This window comes from Mesoplodon mirus (assembly GCF_964341445.2).
Source record: "Mesoplodon mirus genome assembly, chromosome: 5".
Lineage (NCBI taxonomy): Eukaryota > Metazoa > Chordata > Mammalia > Artiodactyla > Ziphiidae > Mesoplodon > Mesoplodon mirus.
Genome location: NC_138980.1, coordinates 12,249,536 through 12,266,341, shown reverse-complemented (window position 1 = coordinate 12,266,341; position 16,806 = coordinate 12,249,536). Strand labels below are relative to the sequence as shown.

Genomic DNA, 16,806 nt, shown 5'->3' with positions numbered 1-16,806 from the left:
GCCTTGTCCCCAAGGTGCACAGACAGCCTTGGGGAAAGCAGGACAAAGTCTTGGCACTAAGAGAGAATTCTAGGAGGTGCTTCCTAGGGTTACAAAGCACCAAATACTGAAGCCCTCTCCTCCTCCCTCTCCCACCTGCCTGGTGGTAGGTCAGTGCTGATCAGCCACCCCTCCCAGGGGAAGATAAAGGAGAGGAAAGTGACACATCCTTGGTAGTAGTTCTGACAAGGGGCTTGGTGGGAAGAGATTCCCCACCATTGACCAGTTAATGGACTGTGTGATGTGGTTACAAGAGGCCAGAAAGAGGCTGGCCAATGTGACCCGTCTGGCACCCCACCATGTGCAAATAGAGCTTACTCAGTTACTAGGGTGGGATTGCAAGCAGGGTTCCTTAGCACTCGGGAGGCTCCCTGAAGGCATCTTAGGACCCATCATGGGGTGATGCAAGGAGCACAGCCAGGCACCTAGGATGCCTGACCTGCTGCCACTGGGCCCAGACAAGTTTATCCGCTTCATAAACTGGGCTTCTGCCTCTGATTTCACTGGAAAGAGGAATTCCCTTACTCATCTCTCTCCCCCACCTCCCCCTCCCCCAACAAGTTTGAAAATCACCATCTTCAACTCCAGCTCCTTAAGGGCAGGGATCTTATTCAATAAAGTCTGCTGCCAAAAAGAGTGAAAATAACTGAATAGGTTTTAAGGGTATCAGGGCAGGGATCGTGACTTGTTCATTTTTGAATCCTCCAAATTGCCTTGCACACAAAATATGTGCAACAAAATGTTTCTTACATGAATGAATGAATAAACAATAGGCTGATGGACAGAATGAATGAATGAATGAGAAATTGGGGATTGTAGGACCCACTGTGAACACGGAGTTGTGCTCTGTGCAATGTGGGTGTGGAGGCTGGTGAGACACTGAAGGAAGTAAAGTCTATTATAAGGCTTCAACCGGAGAATGGAAACCAGTGGCTTTCAGGTTAAATCAAGCCCACAGATGAAGCTGATTTAGCCCTCATGGTATTTAAAAAAATTTTTGGATTAGTTCCCAATATTAAAAAAAAAAATCCAAAAAACTCTTTTCTTGAAATATGGGGGCCTCTGGCAGCCTGGGGCCTGCACCTCCACTGGCTGCAGACGGCGCCTGCTTTAGACAAGTGGGGTCTCTACCTTCCAGTCTAACATGGCCCACGGCCAGGTGGGCCTCTGGCATTTATATCACCTGCTTGACTCCCATAAACATCTCAGTGCGCAACCCCCATCTCAACCAGTGTATTTCAAACTGCGAATTGCAATTTGTTAGCATGTGGCGAAATCAATTTAGTGGGCCATGACCAGCATGAAAAGAGATGCAACATAAAAGAAAATATCAGAGGGCTGTCACACAGAGAAAGAGTATGCACTGCTTTGTGAAACTGTTGTCTATCAGATAATAATACAATGTGAATCACTGTCACAAAGTTGGAGAACGACTGCTCTAAATTACATAGAGTTTATCTTAGTCAGAAGATAATTTCTGAAAACCTGCAGGTAAGCAGATTTTTTGGTAATGCGATTCCCTGTGTAAAGTTCTGGGGTAGCTGGATGGTGAGTCAATTCCCCAGATTCACTACTTTGGAAAGTGGTGAGATCTTTAAACTGAGTGTCCTCGGGCTGGAGCCCAGGAGCCCCAGGTTGTCCCCGTCACCTCTCCCCACCCCGCTGAGGGCCGGAGGACGGACCGGCAGCGAGGGAAGGGCCCCGGCCCCCCGGCCCCCAGCCCAGCCCCACCTCTCGGTCAGCGCCTTGCTCTGGGTGTCCCGGGCTGCCTGCAGGTCCTTCTCCAGCCGCTTCCGGGCCAGCTCCAGCTGCTCCACCTCCCCCTGGGTCCACTTCCGGGGGCTGATGAAGCGCATCTCCTTCAGCAGCTCCTCCTTCTCGTTGATGAGGATCAGCCGGTCCCTCTCGGAGTCGAGGACTCCTGGCCAGGCCTCGCTGTCAAGCTTGGCCAGCTGGATCTTCAGGTTGGCGATCCTGCGGGCCAAGAGGGTGAGCATGACTGGTGCGCCCAGGGCAATGCGGGAGCAGTGTGACAGACTGTGTTTCCAAGGTTACACGGTCCAAGGAGCCATGCTGTCCCCAGAGCATCCTCTTTGACAGTGACTGACCTCCTTTTAATCAGTGTGTGGTCTCAAGGAACAGATTTTTATCTAACAAACGTATGCGGTGCCTACCTTGTGCCAACCGTGAGTAGGCTCTGCAGGGATAGGCTAGAAGCAGTGTCCTTGCCCGCAGGGACACGAAGCCTGATAGAGTAGAGGTGGATTCGTCACCAGGCAATAGCCTCCTACCACTAGCTAGGTGACCCTGGGCAAGTCTCTTCGTCTCTCTGAGGGAATAACAAAACTTCCTTCCTTGTGGGGTAACGGTTGAAGGTTTTATGACATAATTCATAAAATGTCCAAGCACAACATTTCGTGCATGCTAAACATTCACTCAGTGAATGTTTCTGCTGCTACTGTGCTTATTCCCTGGTTTAACTACTTCTTAGGTGTGTAATGTTGGGCACATGCCCTGAGCCTTGTATATAAGAAAAGTTACTCCTTCAGAATTGGTGTGAAAATGAGCACTTATGTGTTCAGTGTGTCTGGCACGTAAGTGCTGAACCAGTGGCAGTCATGGGCCCACTATGACCACAGCAAATACTGCCGTTGCTCACCTTGCATTCTCAATCTAGAAAGTGGCAGCAATATCCTGTGAATAGCTGTGGATTTGAGGTCAGAGGCTTTGGGTTGGAGTCTTGGCTCTGACCTTCTTAAGAAATCATTTAGGTAACACAAGCTTCTAGCACAGTGCCTGGTACACTGCAGGCCCTTAATAAGTGTTACAGGAAGGAGTTGGGAGCCCTTCCCTGCTTTGAGACACAGTATCCTCATCTGTAAGATGGGAATAATGATGGTACCTGCAAGGTGGGTTACGAGGACCAAGTGAAAACACATCATTAAGAGCTCTTTGGGGCTTCCCTGGTAGCACAGCGGTTAAGAATCCGCCTGCCAATGCAGGCGACAGAGGTTCGAGCCCTGGTCCGGGAAGATCCCGCGTGCCGCAGAGCGACTAAGCCCATGTGTCACAACTACTGAGCCTGCTCTCTAGAGCCTGCGAGCCACAACTACTGAGCCTAGGAGCCACAACTACTGAAGTCCGCATGCCTAGAGCCCATGCTCCGCAACAAGAGAAGCCCGCACACCACAACAAAGAGTAGCCCCCGCTCGCCGCAACTAGAGAAAGCCTGCTCACAGCAACAAAGACCCAATGCAGCCAAAAATAAATTAAGTAATTAAATAAAATTTTTTTAAAAAGCTCTTTATATAATGCCAAGTGCTACATAGACATTAGGTATGATTATTGTTGGATCAATTAAGATTCACAGTATTGCTAAGAGTATTGCTTCAAATATTTAAAAGCAATCATGTGATCCTTTAGGATTTAGTCTTTGCAAAGTGCTTTTAGCTATCACTGTCCTAGCCTCACCCCATCCCTAAAGGGTGGACAGGACCTGGTGGTAACCCTGTTGGACAGATGGCCAGAGAGGATATGGCTCACCTAAGACTGCAGGTCATAAACATGGTCAATATCTGTTGAGGTCCCAGACTTCTGGACCCTCAGTTAAATCTTTTTTTAAAATAAATAAATAAATAAATGACTAATTTGCTGCATTGGGTCTTTGTTGCTGCGTGCAGGCTCTCTCTAGTTGCGGGGAGCGGGGGCTACTCTTCGGTGCGGTGCGCTGGCTTCTCATTGCAGTGGATTCTCTTGTTGTGGAGCACAGGCTCTAGGCACGCGGGCTCAGTAGTTGTGGCGCGCGGGCTCTAGAGCACAGGCTCAGTAGTTGTGACACACGGGCTTAGCTGCGCTGCGGCATGTGGGATCCTCCTGGACCAGGGATCGAACCCGTGGTCCCCTGCATTGGCAGGCAGACTCCCAACCACTGCACCACCAGGGATGTCACAGTTCAATCTTATCTGCAAACCATGTGACCAAACTCAAAACACTGTTGGAGACAAGATCTCCATGCTGTGTAGTGAAAATTCCATACAGAGAAACACATCTACATGTGCTCATTCCCCAGCCAAGTGTCTCAGCAGGGATTCTCAGAGTTAATTAATTTAAATTCCATATTCACATATAGAGCAATCCATCAAAACTGGCTTTGGGATAACTCTGTAGCTGCTGTTATCCATCCAGCTGCTTCAAGGATAGAGTGGTACGGCCAGGTCTGGCAGGGGCTCCACTACACATGGGACATTGAAGGGGTAATTGATGCTTTCTTGGATGTACTTTCTGGTGGCGTTTTTCTTATGCCAGTTATCCCTAAACTTTTAGCCATACATCCTTAGGAGAATCTGATGAAATCTGCTAGACTCACTCCCAAGAAACGCACACGTGACAAAACTTGGCATACAATGATCAGACCTTGCGTTATATAGCCACTTGCCCTCCCTGCTTCAAGACCTGCAGCCTCTGCTTTCCCATTCAGCAGGCTGCTCTATTCTTTATACGTAACACATTTTTGACCGGAGACGTATTACGGCTACAGGCGTTACTTTCTGCAAAAATCCCACGGTCAATAATGTGTTCAACTACCTTTGGGTGAAGGGGGAGGCACAAAGCTGGATAAAGGACGAGCCAGGAAGCTCTGTGATGAGAAGTTTAACGGCTCAACCTCAAAGGGAAGATTTCAGTCCTTTCATTTCTCCATAACAGATCATCTAAGATAGGCATTCCAGCAAACTGGAATAGATCCAGGGTTCCGAGTTGTCGCCTTCAGAGGGGACAAGAAGTGGTTGTCCAAACGTAGAAGTCGTGCTGTTTTGCTGGACCTCTAGGGGGAGCTGAAATAGTGCACAGGATGTGTTTCTTCCCACCTGAACTGTATCCAATCTCTCCTTCTTTTGTTAACAGTATTCCAAATTTTCTTTGGGAAATCAGTCCTCCCGTACTTTCAAGTCACTTGGTTCCCACAAAGCTGACCTCAGTCCCCTTCCCAGAGTCGTGCACGTGACCCATGCCTGGACCTTCATAGAATTCTTATTCCTCCCACCCTGCAATAATGATTGGTTCTCCCAGAAAAGCCAGTGAGTCTCAAACCCAAAGCTTGTTAAAACAGTTGTGAAAGGTAGGTCCTCTGGGGTTTCTAACCTGGTAGTATGTAAGCCTAGAATTGCTGGGGGTCATCTTTCTGCTTTGACAGGAAAGTCTGTCAACACAAAGGCAAGCAGGGCTAAGAAAAGGAGAGCGTCTGAGTCTATGTAACATCATTTGAATCCCTGGATCCAGCTGTGCCTGAAGCTAGTTACCGCAGCATTTTGGAGTTCAATAGCCAACAAATTTCCTTTTTTGCTTCTTCTATTGAATAGTTTCTATCGGATTCCTGTCCACATTGCCTGGACCGTTACAGATGCTCTAAAAATGTCAGCTTTGATTACTATTTTAATTTTATTTGTGGCAGTGGAACCCAGCTGCTTAGGATTCTGTGAAGCCACAGAACATCTGAAGTCCCTGGTGTCTACACAGTTTAAAAACACAGCTTGTTCCCAGTTGGGCAGGAGACACTGAAGTGGGTAGTATCTGTAGTCTTTTTAGCCTGTTGCTAAAACCCCAGCTGTGCTCCTTCACACCAAACTACTTGTACGATTGCTGGTAAACCTTGATTTTAGAGGTTGATTTTCAGGCGGGCAAGTGGAAAGATTAGGAGGCTTTGAGGTTTAAAGTACGGTTCAAAGCACAGTTCCATTCTTTATCTAGCTAAGTGTCCCTGGTTGAGTCATTTCCTGAGTCTTAGAGAGGATTAAAGTATGAAGATGATAATACCTTCACAATCTTTGCGAGGATTAAACATGATGAGACGTGTAAAAAGCAGGCACAGAGCAGACACTCTACAACGGTAGTTATCATTGTTGGGGCCATCCTGCCCCCAGCCCCCAGCCTCTAATTACCTTCTCTTAGCCTCTTCATATCGAAGGCGCAATCTGACCTTCTCCGCCAACTGATTGTTGCTGCTGGTGCCGAACTGGAGGAAAGGACAAGTCGGGAATTATATGGCTATTGTGGCCAGTGCTGAGCTGGGTTTCAGGAGCTCATGAGAGACTTGACAGCTTGTGTGGGAAGCAGCTAAAAATAGTCCCCAATTACTGAGCTGGCTGTGTGAACTGCAGGGAAGCTAGTTAGGGGAAAAACACTTTCTTTCCTTAAGGCATGGGAAGAGCCCCAAACTCAGACATTTAACACTTCTAGAAGAGAAGCCGAGGGCCCAGAATATCATCTTGCAGCCCCAAATGGCTTGGAGCCCATTCAAGCACCAGAAGCATGGCGGACAGCTGGTCAGGAGGAAACACGGACAGCAAATACACAAGATAGCCATTCTGGGCGTGCTGGGGAGGGGGCCCACCAGACACTCAGGGAGCCTGCAGTCAGGAGTGCAACACTGAGTGAGTGAGAGGACGGTTCCAGAACTTGGAAGAAGGCACACAGTTCCTTCACAAATACTTCGGCCAACAGGTGGCTTGTAGCTGGACACATGGGTGGTGTGGGGAAGGAGAGCGCAGCCCGTTTGCCATTCCACGCTCTGTCGGGAGTGACAAGAAGCTACAAGGCTCACCCCATCAGACGTGAACACAGCTTCTCCTCACAAGTGGGAATACGACTATAGAGACCAGACAGAATAGCCTTTAGCCATGGAGGCTGGTTCATTCAATGTCACCTGCTCTAGGAAAACAAAAGCTCTTCAAAGTTATGGATTGCCGTGGGTCCGTCCTGCTCTAAGTGTTTCAGCAGCGACGTCTGGACAGCACTTGCACTATTCATGACTCTGACCGGGCTGAGCTTTTGAACTGGGAGGCAAGCAGCTGTCTGAAAGCTGTATGCATTGTTTTGGGATGAACAGGAGGGAAATATCCTGTTTCCCAGCTGGTGAAAGAACAACAGAATGGCGCTGCAAATTAGCACGAAGGAAACCAGAGAAAGACGCCTGGTCCTTCAAGCATACTTTCTGTGCAGCATCTAGAGATGCATTCATGGGGCCAGGGAGTCAGTGCTGGCTTTTTCTCCACATCATCATCTCATGTCATCCGGGGGGCCAGGAGGTCTGCAGGAGAACGGAGCTCCAGAAGGCTGAGTTAGCAGCCAGGCCCATAGACGGTCACCAGCCAGCTCCTCGGGTGAGTAACAAGAAGGGTACTCTGTCCGTTGGGGGCCCGCAGCAGCACGCGCTGTCTACTCACACTTCCTGAGATGTCCGTCTGGGAGCTCACATCCAGGTACTGTTTCGGCAGCGGGAAACCTGAACTCTCCAGAGAGCTGCTGCTGGACCACAGGTCAGAGTGAGACCCTCTGTCGGTGCGGAAGCCGTCCTTCAGCATGGCAAGGCTCTGGAACGGAGGGCAGGGTTGGCGACGTGCCCTCCTGGGAGGGAGCTCTGGGCCTGTCACTCTCTATGAATCTACTAGGAACCCATGCTCCCCCTAGACATCCCACTTATCCTGTAAAGAGCTACCAGTGAGTAGGTGCCAAGCACTGGGCCAGGCCCTTTACATGGGGTCAACCAATGTGGACACTGGCTCTGGAGACACACTGACTGAGCTGGAACCCCTGCTCTGCTACTTCCTAGCTGTGTGGTCTGAGCTTGTTGATGAAGCTCTCTGTGCCTCAGTTTCCTCTCCTGCAAAATGTGAATAATCACGGGTCCTATCTCACAGGGCTATCATATTGATTAAACGAGATGACCCGTGTAAAGCACTAGTTCAGTCAATACTCAATAACTGTCAGCTCTACCATGATCTGATTTAATCCTAACCACGGTCCTGCGAGGAGTAACCTATGATTATCCCCCATTTTATCCACGAGGGAGTGGTTACAGGGAGAAGCTGGCAATTGACAGAACCAGGATTTGGTTTTGGTCTATCCGACTTGGTACTTTTTTTTTTTAATTAATTAATTTATTTATGGCTGTGTTGGGTCTTCGTTTCTGTGCAAGGGCTTTCTCTAGCTGTGGCAAGCGGGGGCCACCCTTCATCACGGTGCGCGGGCCTCTCACTATCGCGGCCTCTCCCGTTGCGGAGCACAGGCTCCAGACGCGCAGGCTCAGCAATCGTGGCCCACGGGCCCAGCTACTCCGCGGCATGTGGGATCCTCCCAGACCAGGGCTCGAACCCGTGTCCCCTGCACTGGCAGGCGGACTCTCAACCACTGCGCCACCAGGGAAGCCCGACTTGGTACTCTTAACTGCTAAACACGATCGGAACATGCCTCACTGTCTGCTAACGTCTTGTCACTGGGCTGCAGTCCTGGGCAGGAGCTATGAAATTATTCTGTTTCTCACAGAGTGCAAAGCTTCCTTCACCAAGTCGTTTACAGTGTCTCTGAGCTTGACTGCTCATCTGCCGATGGGAACGAAAATAGAATATCTCAGAGCTCAAGGAGGTAGTTCCTTTGAGGGTAGGTGGGATGTACAGGGGTTAAGAGAATGGGCTTCTGAGTCAGGTGTCCATGGGTTTGAATCTTGGGTCTACCACTTACTCTCTGATCTGTGCAGTCTTTTGCTGTATGATGGAGATAACCTAGCACTGATGTAAGGGATAAGTGAGGCACAGTGCTTGCAAAGTGCTTGGCACTACTGCCTGAGAGATAGTAAATCGTATCTGTCATCATTTGTCACTTCCCAGCACAGAGCTGGAACGTGAAATGAAATGCTTATAAAGATGCTACCTTTTGAGGTCGAGGTAATGTTGAAACCACCTCCCTCCATTTGGTTCTGTGCAAAATAAGCCAGATGGCTAAAGCTAGTGGCAAGGAGGTGGCCTTTAGACTAGACCAGAGGGCTCCTGTTCCAGCTCTGCCATTGACACTAGCTGTGTGACATTAGGCAAGTCACTTCATGCTTCTGAACCTTCATTTCCTCCTCTATAAAATGAGACTTAACGCCCAAGATAACTAGTGAGGGGAACTCACAGATCTTGCAGCATGTGGAAATAGCCCACATGAGTCCTGGCACAAGAAGGTGCTCAGGAGAAACTGGGATGGGGCCCACATCACTGGGAACTCTCGTACCTTAATGAGATCTTGCTTTTCCTTTTCTCCACAGGTGATCGCCTTTTTGATGGCTTTGGTTTCTCTCAGGACAGCCTGCGCTTCATCCAGTTTGTAGCTGCCCTGAGCATCAGACATTTTCTTATCGATTCTAGGAGACAGTCAACAGGAAAGGTCAGACAAGAGATAGGGCGAGGGATGGGGTTTCCCCAGAAGAAAAGCATAGACCATAGTGCTTCAGTCCTGGAAGAAGTCTCCTCTCTTCCCTGCATACCCTTCTTCCCCAGGTCCTGCCTATTGGATAAGGCACAGAAGGTCCCTGTCGAATTGCAAATGTCCCATAGTGCGGAGCTGCAGAAGCAACACCATTCTTGAAGTCAACTCTTACAGGAAGCCTTCCCTGATTACATCCTCGAGTCCTCCAGGCTGGGCTAGGTGTTCTCATAACACGTTGTGCATAGCTGTGACACTGCACTCAGTATGCTGTGCTATAATTAATAATTTATGTGGTAATGTCCTAGACTGGATCCAACAGGCTTGAATATGTTTGTGTAGTTTTAGTATCTGGCATGGAACAGTCCTTTTCTTCCCGCTTAACGTTATTTTGTTTTAGTTTACCTTATTTATTGAATGAAAGATTCTTTAAATTCTATAGTACCTTACAATTTTCAAAAGTTTGACCCACATGATTTCATATAATCCCATAATAACCCTTTTATCTCCCTACCCCTATACTGGCCCTTCCCCCGCCCCTCTCCCCACTGGTAACCACTAGTTTGTTCTCTATACCTGTGAGTCCACTTCTTTTTGTTTTATTCACTTGTTTGTTGTATTTTTTTAGATTCCACATATAAGTGATATCATACAGTATTTGTCTTTCTCTGACTTATTTCACTTAGGATAATGCCGTCCAAGTCCATCCATGTTGCTGCAAATGGCAAAATTCCATTCTTTTTCATGGCTGAGTAGTATGCCATTGTATACATATACCACATGTTCTTTATCCATTCATCTGTTGATGGACACTTAGGTTGCTTCCATACCTTAACAATTGTAAATAATGCTGCTATGAATGTTGGGGTACATGTATCTTTTTGAATTAGTGTTTTTTGGATATATACCCAGGAGTGGAATTGCTGAGTCACATGGTAGTTCTGTTTTTAGTTTTTTGAGAAATCCCCATACTGTTTTCTACAGTGGCTGCACCAATTTACATTCCCACCAACAGTGTAGGAGGGGTTCCCCTTTCTCCACATCCTCACCAACACTTGTTATTTGTGTTCCTTTTTTTTTTTTTTTTGCTGTACGCAGGCCTCTCACTGCTGTGGCCTCTCCCGTTGCGGAGCACAGGCTCCGGACACACAGGCTCCGCGGCCATGGCTCGCGGGCCCAGCCGCTCCGCGGCATGTGGGATCTTCCGGGATCGGGGCACGAACCCGTGTCCCCTGCATCGGCAGGCGGACTCTCAACCACTGCGCCACCAGGGAAGCCCTTGTGTTCCTTTTGATGACAGCCATGCTGACAGGTGTGAGGTGATAGCTCATCGTGGTCTTTGATTTGCATGTCCCGATTTTGCAATGTTGAACATCTTTTCATGTCCCTTAATCTGGCTCTCTCCACCTCAGGATTCTTGGGGCTAGACTATTCTTTGCTGTCGGGCTGTCCTGCGCATTGTAGGCTGTTCAGTAGCACCCCTGGTGTCTGCCCACTAGATGCTTGCAGCATCCTGACCTTGAGTTGTGACAACCAAAAACGTCTCCGTCCTTTACCTCATGTCTCTTGGGGGAGAGGAGCAAAATCATCCCTGGTGAGAACCATAGGGATGCTCCTCTCGTTAATGGCCACAGTGAAGGAAAGGTTAGAAGGATGCAGAACTCCCAGCCCTACCACTTAGTAGTGTGACCTTGGGCATGGCCCTCACGCACATGGAGCCTCAGTTTCCTCCTCTGAGAAAACCTGGATAATGTCATCTTGCCCGGCCCACGTTCACGGAGCTGTGAAGAATGTCAAATGGGATAAGGATGGAACATCAGGTAGGGAACTAGGGAGTACCGGGCAAATGTGAGGAGTTAGAATACTTCCATCCTTGGAAGCTTCCCAGCTGATCCAGGCCCTACACACAGGTTCGTTCTGATGGGGGACGATGGGAGTAAAACAGCGAAGGGTAACGGTGTCGTTTTCTGAAGGTCAGACAAATCAGAGGTGGTGGGGAGCCCAGCCCTCTGGGGAAGGAGGGCTGTGCTGTGGAAAAGGTTCTGAGGGCAGAGAGAAATTTTAACTGCTTCACACTTTCATCAAAGGCTAGGGCCGAGGTTTCAGTTCCCGGGGAAGAAAAGGAAGTTTTACAGTCTACGGGAACACCACAAACCCATTATTTCAGGATGAGAAACCACTCATAGGCATTCCTTTCTGGTTTCCTGCTCGAGGCCAAAGTGTCCTGGGCTAAAAATAACCTGAGTGGGGAATCACAGGTTGCCATCCTGGCCTCATTGTCCGGGCCTGTGAGCAGGGGAGTGGGTCGGTAGGGGGTGGGGGGAAAGATGCGGTCTCAGCTCGGCCCTCCCCCTCCTCCCTTCCGTTATTTCAGCCTCCTCCGTGCAGGGAAAACAAAGCCCCAGTTATGTCTTCCCACTAAAAATAGCCTGTCTGTTCCTTTCGAGGACTTGGGCCTGGGCAAGCCTGCCCGGTCGGCTAAGACTGGTCTCAGATTTAGTTTGAAAAATTAGTCTACAGGGAGCTTTTTCCCAGCAGAGCCGAGTGTCTGGGATCGGAGGTGGCCCTGCCCCAAATGGGAAAGGGGTGCAGGGGAGACGCAGTTTGCTTGAACAGGGCTGGGGGCTCTGGGGAAGGGTCTGTGCCCGGCTGTCCTCTGCTAACTGGGGGAGGGTGGCTTTGAATCCTCAGGAGGGGACAGACGCGGTCTGTCTGACGGGCCTCAGGCTCCTCAGGCACCTTCTACCTGATGGCTCTCAGCGGCCTTAGCAACCCAGGCTCTGGAATTTGGCTCCAGAGAGTAGCTGGGAGAGGGAACACTCTTAGGACTGGGGAGCGGGGGAGGAGAACAAAGGGTTACCATTATGCACTCAGTGAATGCATCTTTTTTTTTTTTTTAAGGGAAAGAAAAGTTGCGTGGTTGGTGGGGAGGAGAGGGTGTGTTTCAGGATTTCCAAATCACACAGCTGTCCTTTCTCACAGCACTTGAGAGATTCACACACCCGGCAGCCACAGGACAGCTACAGAGACGCCAGGCGAAGGCTCTGACGGCGGCTGACTCCTCTTGGTCTTGTCCAGACAACTCTCACCTGGGCAGGGTGGCCCTGGGGACATGCAGAAAGATGCTGTCCTGCCCTCCTCCTCCCACGGGGCTGGTGGGCCTAGACTTCCCTATGGACGAGGGCTCGGGGCAGCTGACAGGGCCAAATCCCAAGCTTTGGGCTTGATTTTTCTTTTCAGGCTCCTCTACGAGGTATGCTTCAATCCTCAGCAACCTTTTTTTTCGTTTTTTTTCTTTTTTTTCAGCACGCAGGCCTCTCACTGTCGCGGCCTCTCCCGCTGCGGAGCACAGGCTCCGGACGCGCAGGCCCAGCGGCCACGGCCCACGGGATCCTCCCGGACCGGGGCACGAACCCGCGTCCCCTGCATCGGCAGGCGGACTCTCAACCACTGCGCCACCAGGGAAGCCCAACCTTTTTTCTTTTTAAAACTGGGTTTGCTGACCACGAAGTGAACAAAGGGATGAGTTTCAGCTTCCCCCAGGTTCTGAAAAGCGGGGAGGCCATGAAGCGACTGGGTCATCCCCCACTAGACACTGAAAAGGGTCCCAAGCGAGAGGGTAAGGGGCCTGATGTTTTCTGGGTCTGGGGAGGGGGTTATCTGGGATGATACCAGGAGCGGAGGTGGTAGCACACGAGCTTCAAATCCCAAGAGTCCCGGGTTCCAAACCAAGCTCCGACGCTCACAAGCTAGGGGGCCTCGGCCCCATCCGTGAGGCAGAATAAAAACTGCTCTTCAAGGGAGTAGAGACGATGAAATGAGGAGACTGGTACACAAGCACACACCCAGCGCGGCCTCGAGCCCAGGGAGGACCCAGAGTTCATCCGAGTTCCTTCCCAAGCGCAAGCAGGCCACTAGCTAGAGGTCACCACCCTCTTCCGCTCACTGGGCTCTCCCTGTGTGCCAGGCACAGTCACGCGCTCGATGTGGATTTTCCAATTCAATGTTTACAATAACTTATTTTTCAGATAAAGAAACAGGAGCTCAAGGGGGTTAAGCCACTTTTCCACGTTCCCAGGGAACTGAGATTTGAACCTAGGCCATCTGTCCCTTGCGGCAACATCCCTAACCCTCTCTGCCAAGGTGCCCATTAAAGCAGAAACCTTCTTCCACAGTGAACACGGGGCCGGCTTCCGGCCAGGAGTGTGGGTAGCCAGAGCAGCGATGCAGTCTTATCTGGGCCCCCTATCAGACGGGCGGGCGAGGGAAGGGGAAAGAAAGGAGGCTTGTCTTAGGGGCTTCAGCGTCAGCTTACCAAGCAACGAGAATTTTCAATGCTGCTGCAGGGTGACAAAGTGGTAAAACAGGTTTGTGGTGGCTCGGAGGATAATGGGAAGTGTTCTAACCCGAAGGGGGGAGGCGGGAGAGGAAAGGGAAGGGCACCTGCACTGAGAGTGAGTAGCCCTTAAACTACGTGCTCAGAACCTGCTCCACTACCAAGTGGAGGACTCGTGAGGCTATTTGCTTTGCAGGAATTTTCTGAAGTCACAGTACTGCCCTCAACTGTCCTTGGAACCACTGGTGATTATGAAGAAGCATAAAGCACGGCTCCTCGCCCTAATGAGACCTGGACCCGGTTTGAGAGACGGGATTGGCCTATGTATATATACCTACCGAAATAACATATATCTATATAAACACAAATATATAAACACAAAGCCATAATATAGAACACAAAAAGGTACTCTACACAGTAATCTATAATCCAAAGCCATACTTCCTTCTACCCTGTGTTCTGGGATGGTTGTGATAACTCACCCGGGCGGCGGGGGGGCGCGGTTTGGGGAGTGGGGAGATGTGAATGAGAACCAACCGGCCCCTCGACTGGTGGTCACAGTTTGCTCGATTAATTGGACTTGGAGACAGACACCCAAAGGCTCGGGCTGTGGCCACAGAGTGGTGAAGAGTGGACTGAGGTCCAGGGAATGAGGTAAAGGTACAGTCAGGGAGAGTGAAACAGCAAGTGTCTACAGAAACTGCTGTCTGTACAGAGGTGGCCTCTCTGGGAATCCAAGTGGACGTCCCTTAGAACAGAGAAACCTACTGGCTGTCCTCCTCGGAGCTTCCACGAGGGCTACCAGGCACCTCTGTAATGACCATCCCGTAAGCCCATCAGATGTACCGAACGTGACTCAATGCACAAGTCTTGATGATCCCCGTGGTTAACAATGACAATAAGCTAACTCTTAGGGGCACTGACTATGTGCCCCATCTATACAATGGAGTCAGCTAAAAGAGCACTGCTTATAGAGTTGTGATGAGGTCACCCGTGCAGAAACACGGAAAGTGCTCCCTGGCACAGAGTATCTGCTCAACAAATCTTAGCTAGTATATTCATGAGTGATAATGAACACATCTTCTCTAAGGAAACAACAGAGCTATATCTTGCTTGGCTGCAAGTCAGCTTCTAAAAGTGAAAATTACATTTGGTCAAAGTTCTGGAAACCCTAGCAGTCACCCATAAAGCACAGCATGCTCGGCATGGTGCCCACTCTTCTAATAATCCATTTCTTGTGGAAGAGATCCTTGTTCCTTCCGGGTGAGCTCACTAGCTGAAGTCATTGCTCACTCTTAGGGGCCATGGAAAGAGGTGGTTTCGTTTGTGTGCGTATCAGATTCTCCCGGATCTACTGGAGGGGATGAGACTGATGCAGAGAAATGCCCAACGATGCTTGTTTCTATGACCGGCTGGCAAAACTCAACTGAATGGAACAGACTTTAACGGCTTCGGGAATTCAGAGGACGATGAGAACCAGGTGGTCTGAAATGATTCCCCTTTTCTCTTTCCAAACCTCAATGTTGGGTGACAGTAAATGCCAGTGGAATAGAACTGGAATCGAATGATTAGAGAGCCCCAATTTTTTTTTTTTTCGTGGCACGCAGGCCTCTCACTGCCGTGGCCTCTCCCGTTGCGGAGCACAGGCTCCAGATGCACAGGCTCAGCGGCCATGGCTCACGGGCCCAGCCGCTCCGCGGCATGTGGGATCTTCCCGGACCGGGGCACGAACCCGCGTCCCCTGCGTCGGCAGGCGGACTCTCAACCACTGCGCCACCAGGGGAGCCCAGAGAGCCCCCTTTCGAGGAGGATGGAGAGAGACTGAAGGGGAGGGGGACAGAGAGGGCAGGAGGGAAGCACGGCTTGGGGGCAATCCCCACGCCCCGCACTGCAGGGGGGACTTACTTCTTCAGTGTCTGAAAGCCACGCTCTTTGAACTGTAGCTCCTGTTGGAGGTGAGCCATCTCTCTCTTCAGCTTGTTAACCTGGATGGCAGAAGACCACACACGGGGCTGGGTCGTCAGAGGTTGGTATCAATCCAGAGTCCCCCACTGCCCCTGCATAATGACTCAGGTCAGCATCCCTTGGGCCCCCCTCACTGATGTTGCCTGGGTCTCAGCAGCTGCGCATTCGGTTGGCATCCCAGTCCAGCTGTCCTGCAGGCCATTCCTAGCTGCCCTTGCTCCAGAGAAGCAGGAAGCGGATAGGAGCTGGCTAACCTCTCTCATACCACCTCACCTCTGTGAGCCTTCCCTTCCTATGCTGACCGATGAGGAGAACAGCAATTTCCCGGGTCGTGCATTACTTAAAGCAGGCACTGGATATGTTAGTGCATGGAGGTAAGAGGCAACGGAGTGGCTTTACAGGCAAGACATGGCCCGGGAGCCAGCTTCAGCCTGCAGGATTGCTTTGTTTGGCTTGCAGTGTTATTAAATTTTTTTCTTTTCTTTTTGCGGTACGCGGGCCTCTCACTGCTCTGGCCTCTCCCGTTGCGGAGCACAGGCTCCGGACGCACAGGCTCAGCGGCCATGGCTCGCGGGCCCAGCCGCTCCGCGGCATGTGGGATCTTCCCGGACCGGGGCACGAACCCATGTCCTCTGCATCGGCAGGCGGACTCTCAACCGCTGCGCCACCAGGGAAGCCCAAGTGCTATTAAATTTTTAAAACTTAGTTGCTAATGATTAAATATTGAGATGTTTCATATACTTGGCCTAGACAGACAGTTCTTTTCTAAAACTACTTGAAGATCTGCCAATGCGGAGCTTCCATTCCAGCATGGCCATAAGAGCGTAGGGCTGAAATTCCACTACCCCTTTAGACAGGGCCCACCCGCTAGGCTACACAGTCCCCCCTACTCCCCACTGCCTCACTGCCAGCCCCCGCCCCCCTTTCATGTGTTCTTGCAGGCATCTGAATTTGTAGAACCTATGTGAAGGTGCACTAAGCCAGTGTTCACAACACTGACTTCATCTTGAGCAAGTCGTTTAACTGCTGGTCCTCAGTTTCCACATCAGTAAAGGGGGAATAAAAATCTCTCTCCCCCTAAGGTAATCAGGAAGTAACCAAATACAGTACTGCAGAATAAGCAGTGGTTAGCAAGACAGCATCTTTTTTTTATTTTTAAGATCTTTTTGATGTGGACCATTTTTAAAGCCTTCATTGAATTTGTTACAATATTGCTTCTGTTTTATGTT

General features: G+C 50.2%; 1 protein-coding gene across 3 annotated transcripts in view; it reads right to left on the bottom strand.

Moving 5' to 3' along the window:
- The window catches only part of WWC1 (WW and C2 domain containing 1), a 148,686-nt gene that overhangs the window by 39,237 nt on the left and 92,643 nt on the right, over positions 1–16,806 (bottom strand). For all 3 annotated transcript variants that reach the window (XM_082622427.1, XM_082622426.1, XM_082622428.1), the window contains 5 exons: positions 15,518–15,597; positions 9,085–9,214; positions 7,260–7,406; positions 5,976–6,049; positions 1,771–2,013 (listed from right to left, as the gene is read on the bottom strand). In XM_082622427.1, the coding sequence (XP_082478553.1) occupies positions 1,771–2,013; positions 5,976–6,049; positions 7,260–7,406; positions 9,085–9,214; positions 15,518–15,597 (674 nt within the window). The remainder of the gene's footprint in view (positions 1–1,770; positions 2,014–5,975; positions 6,050–7,259; positions 7,407–9,084; positions 9,215–15,517; positions 15,598–16,806) is intronic.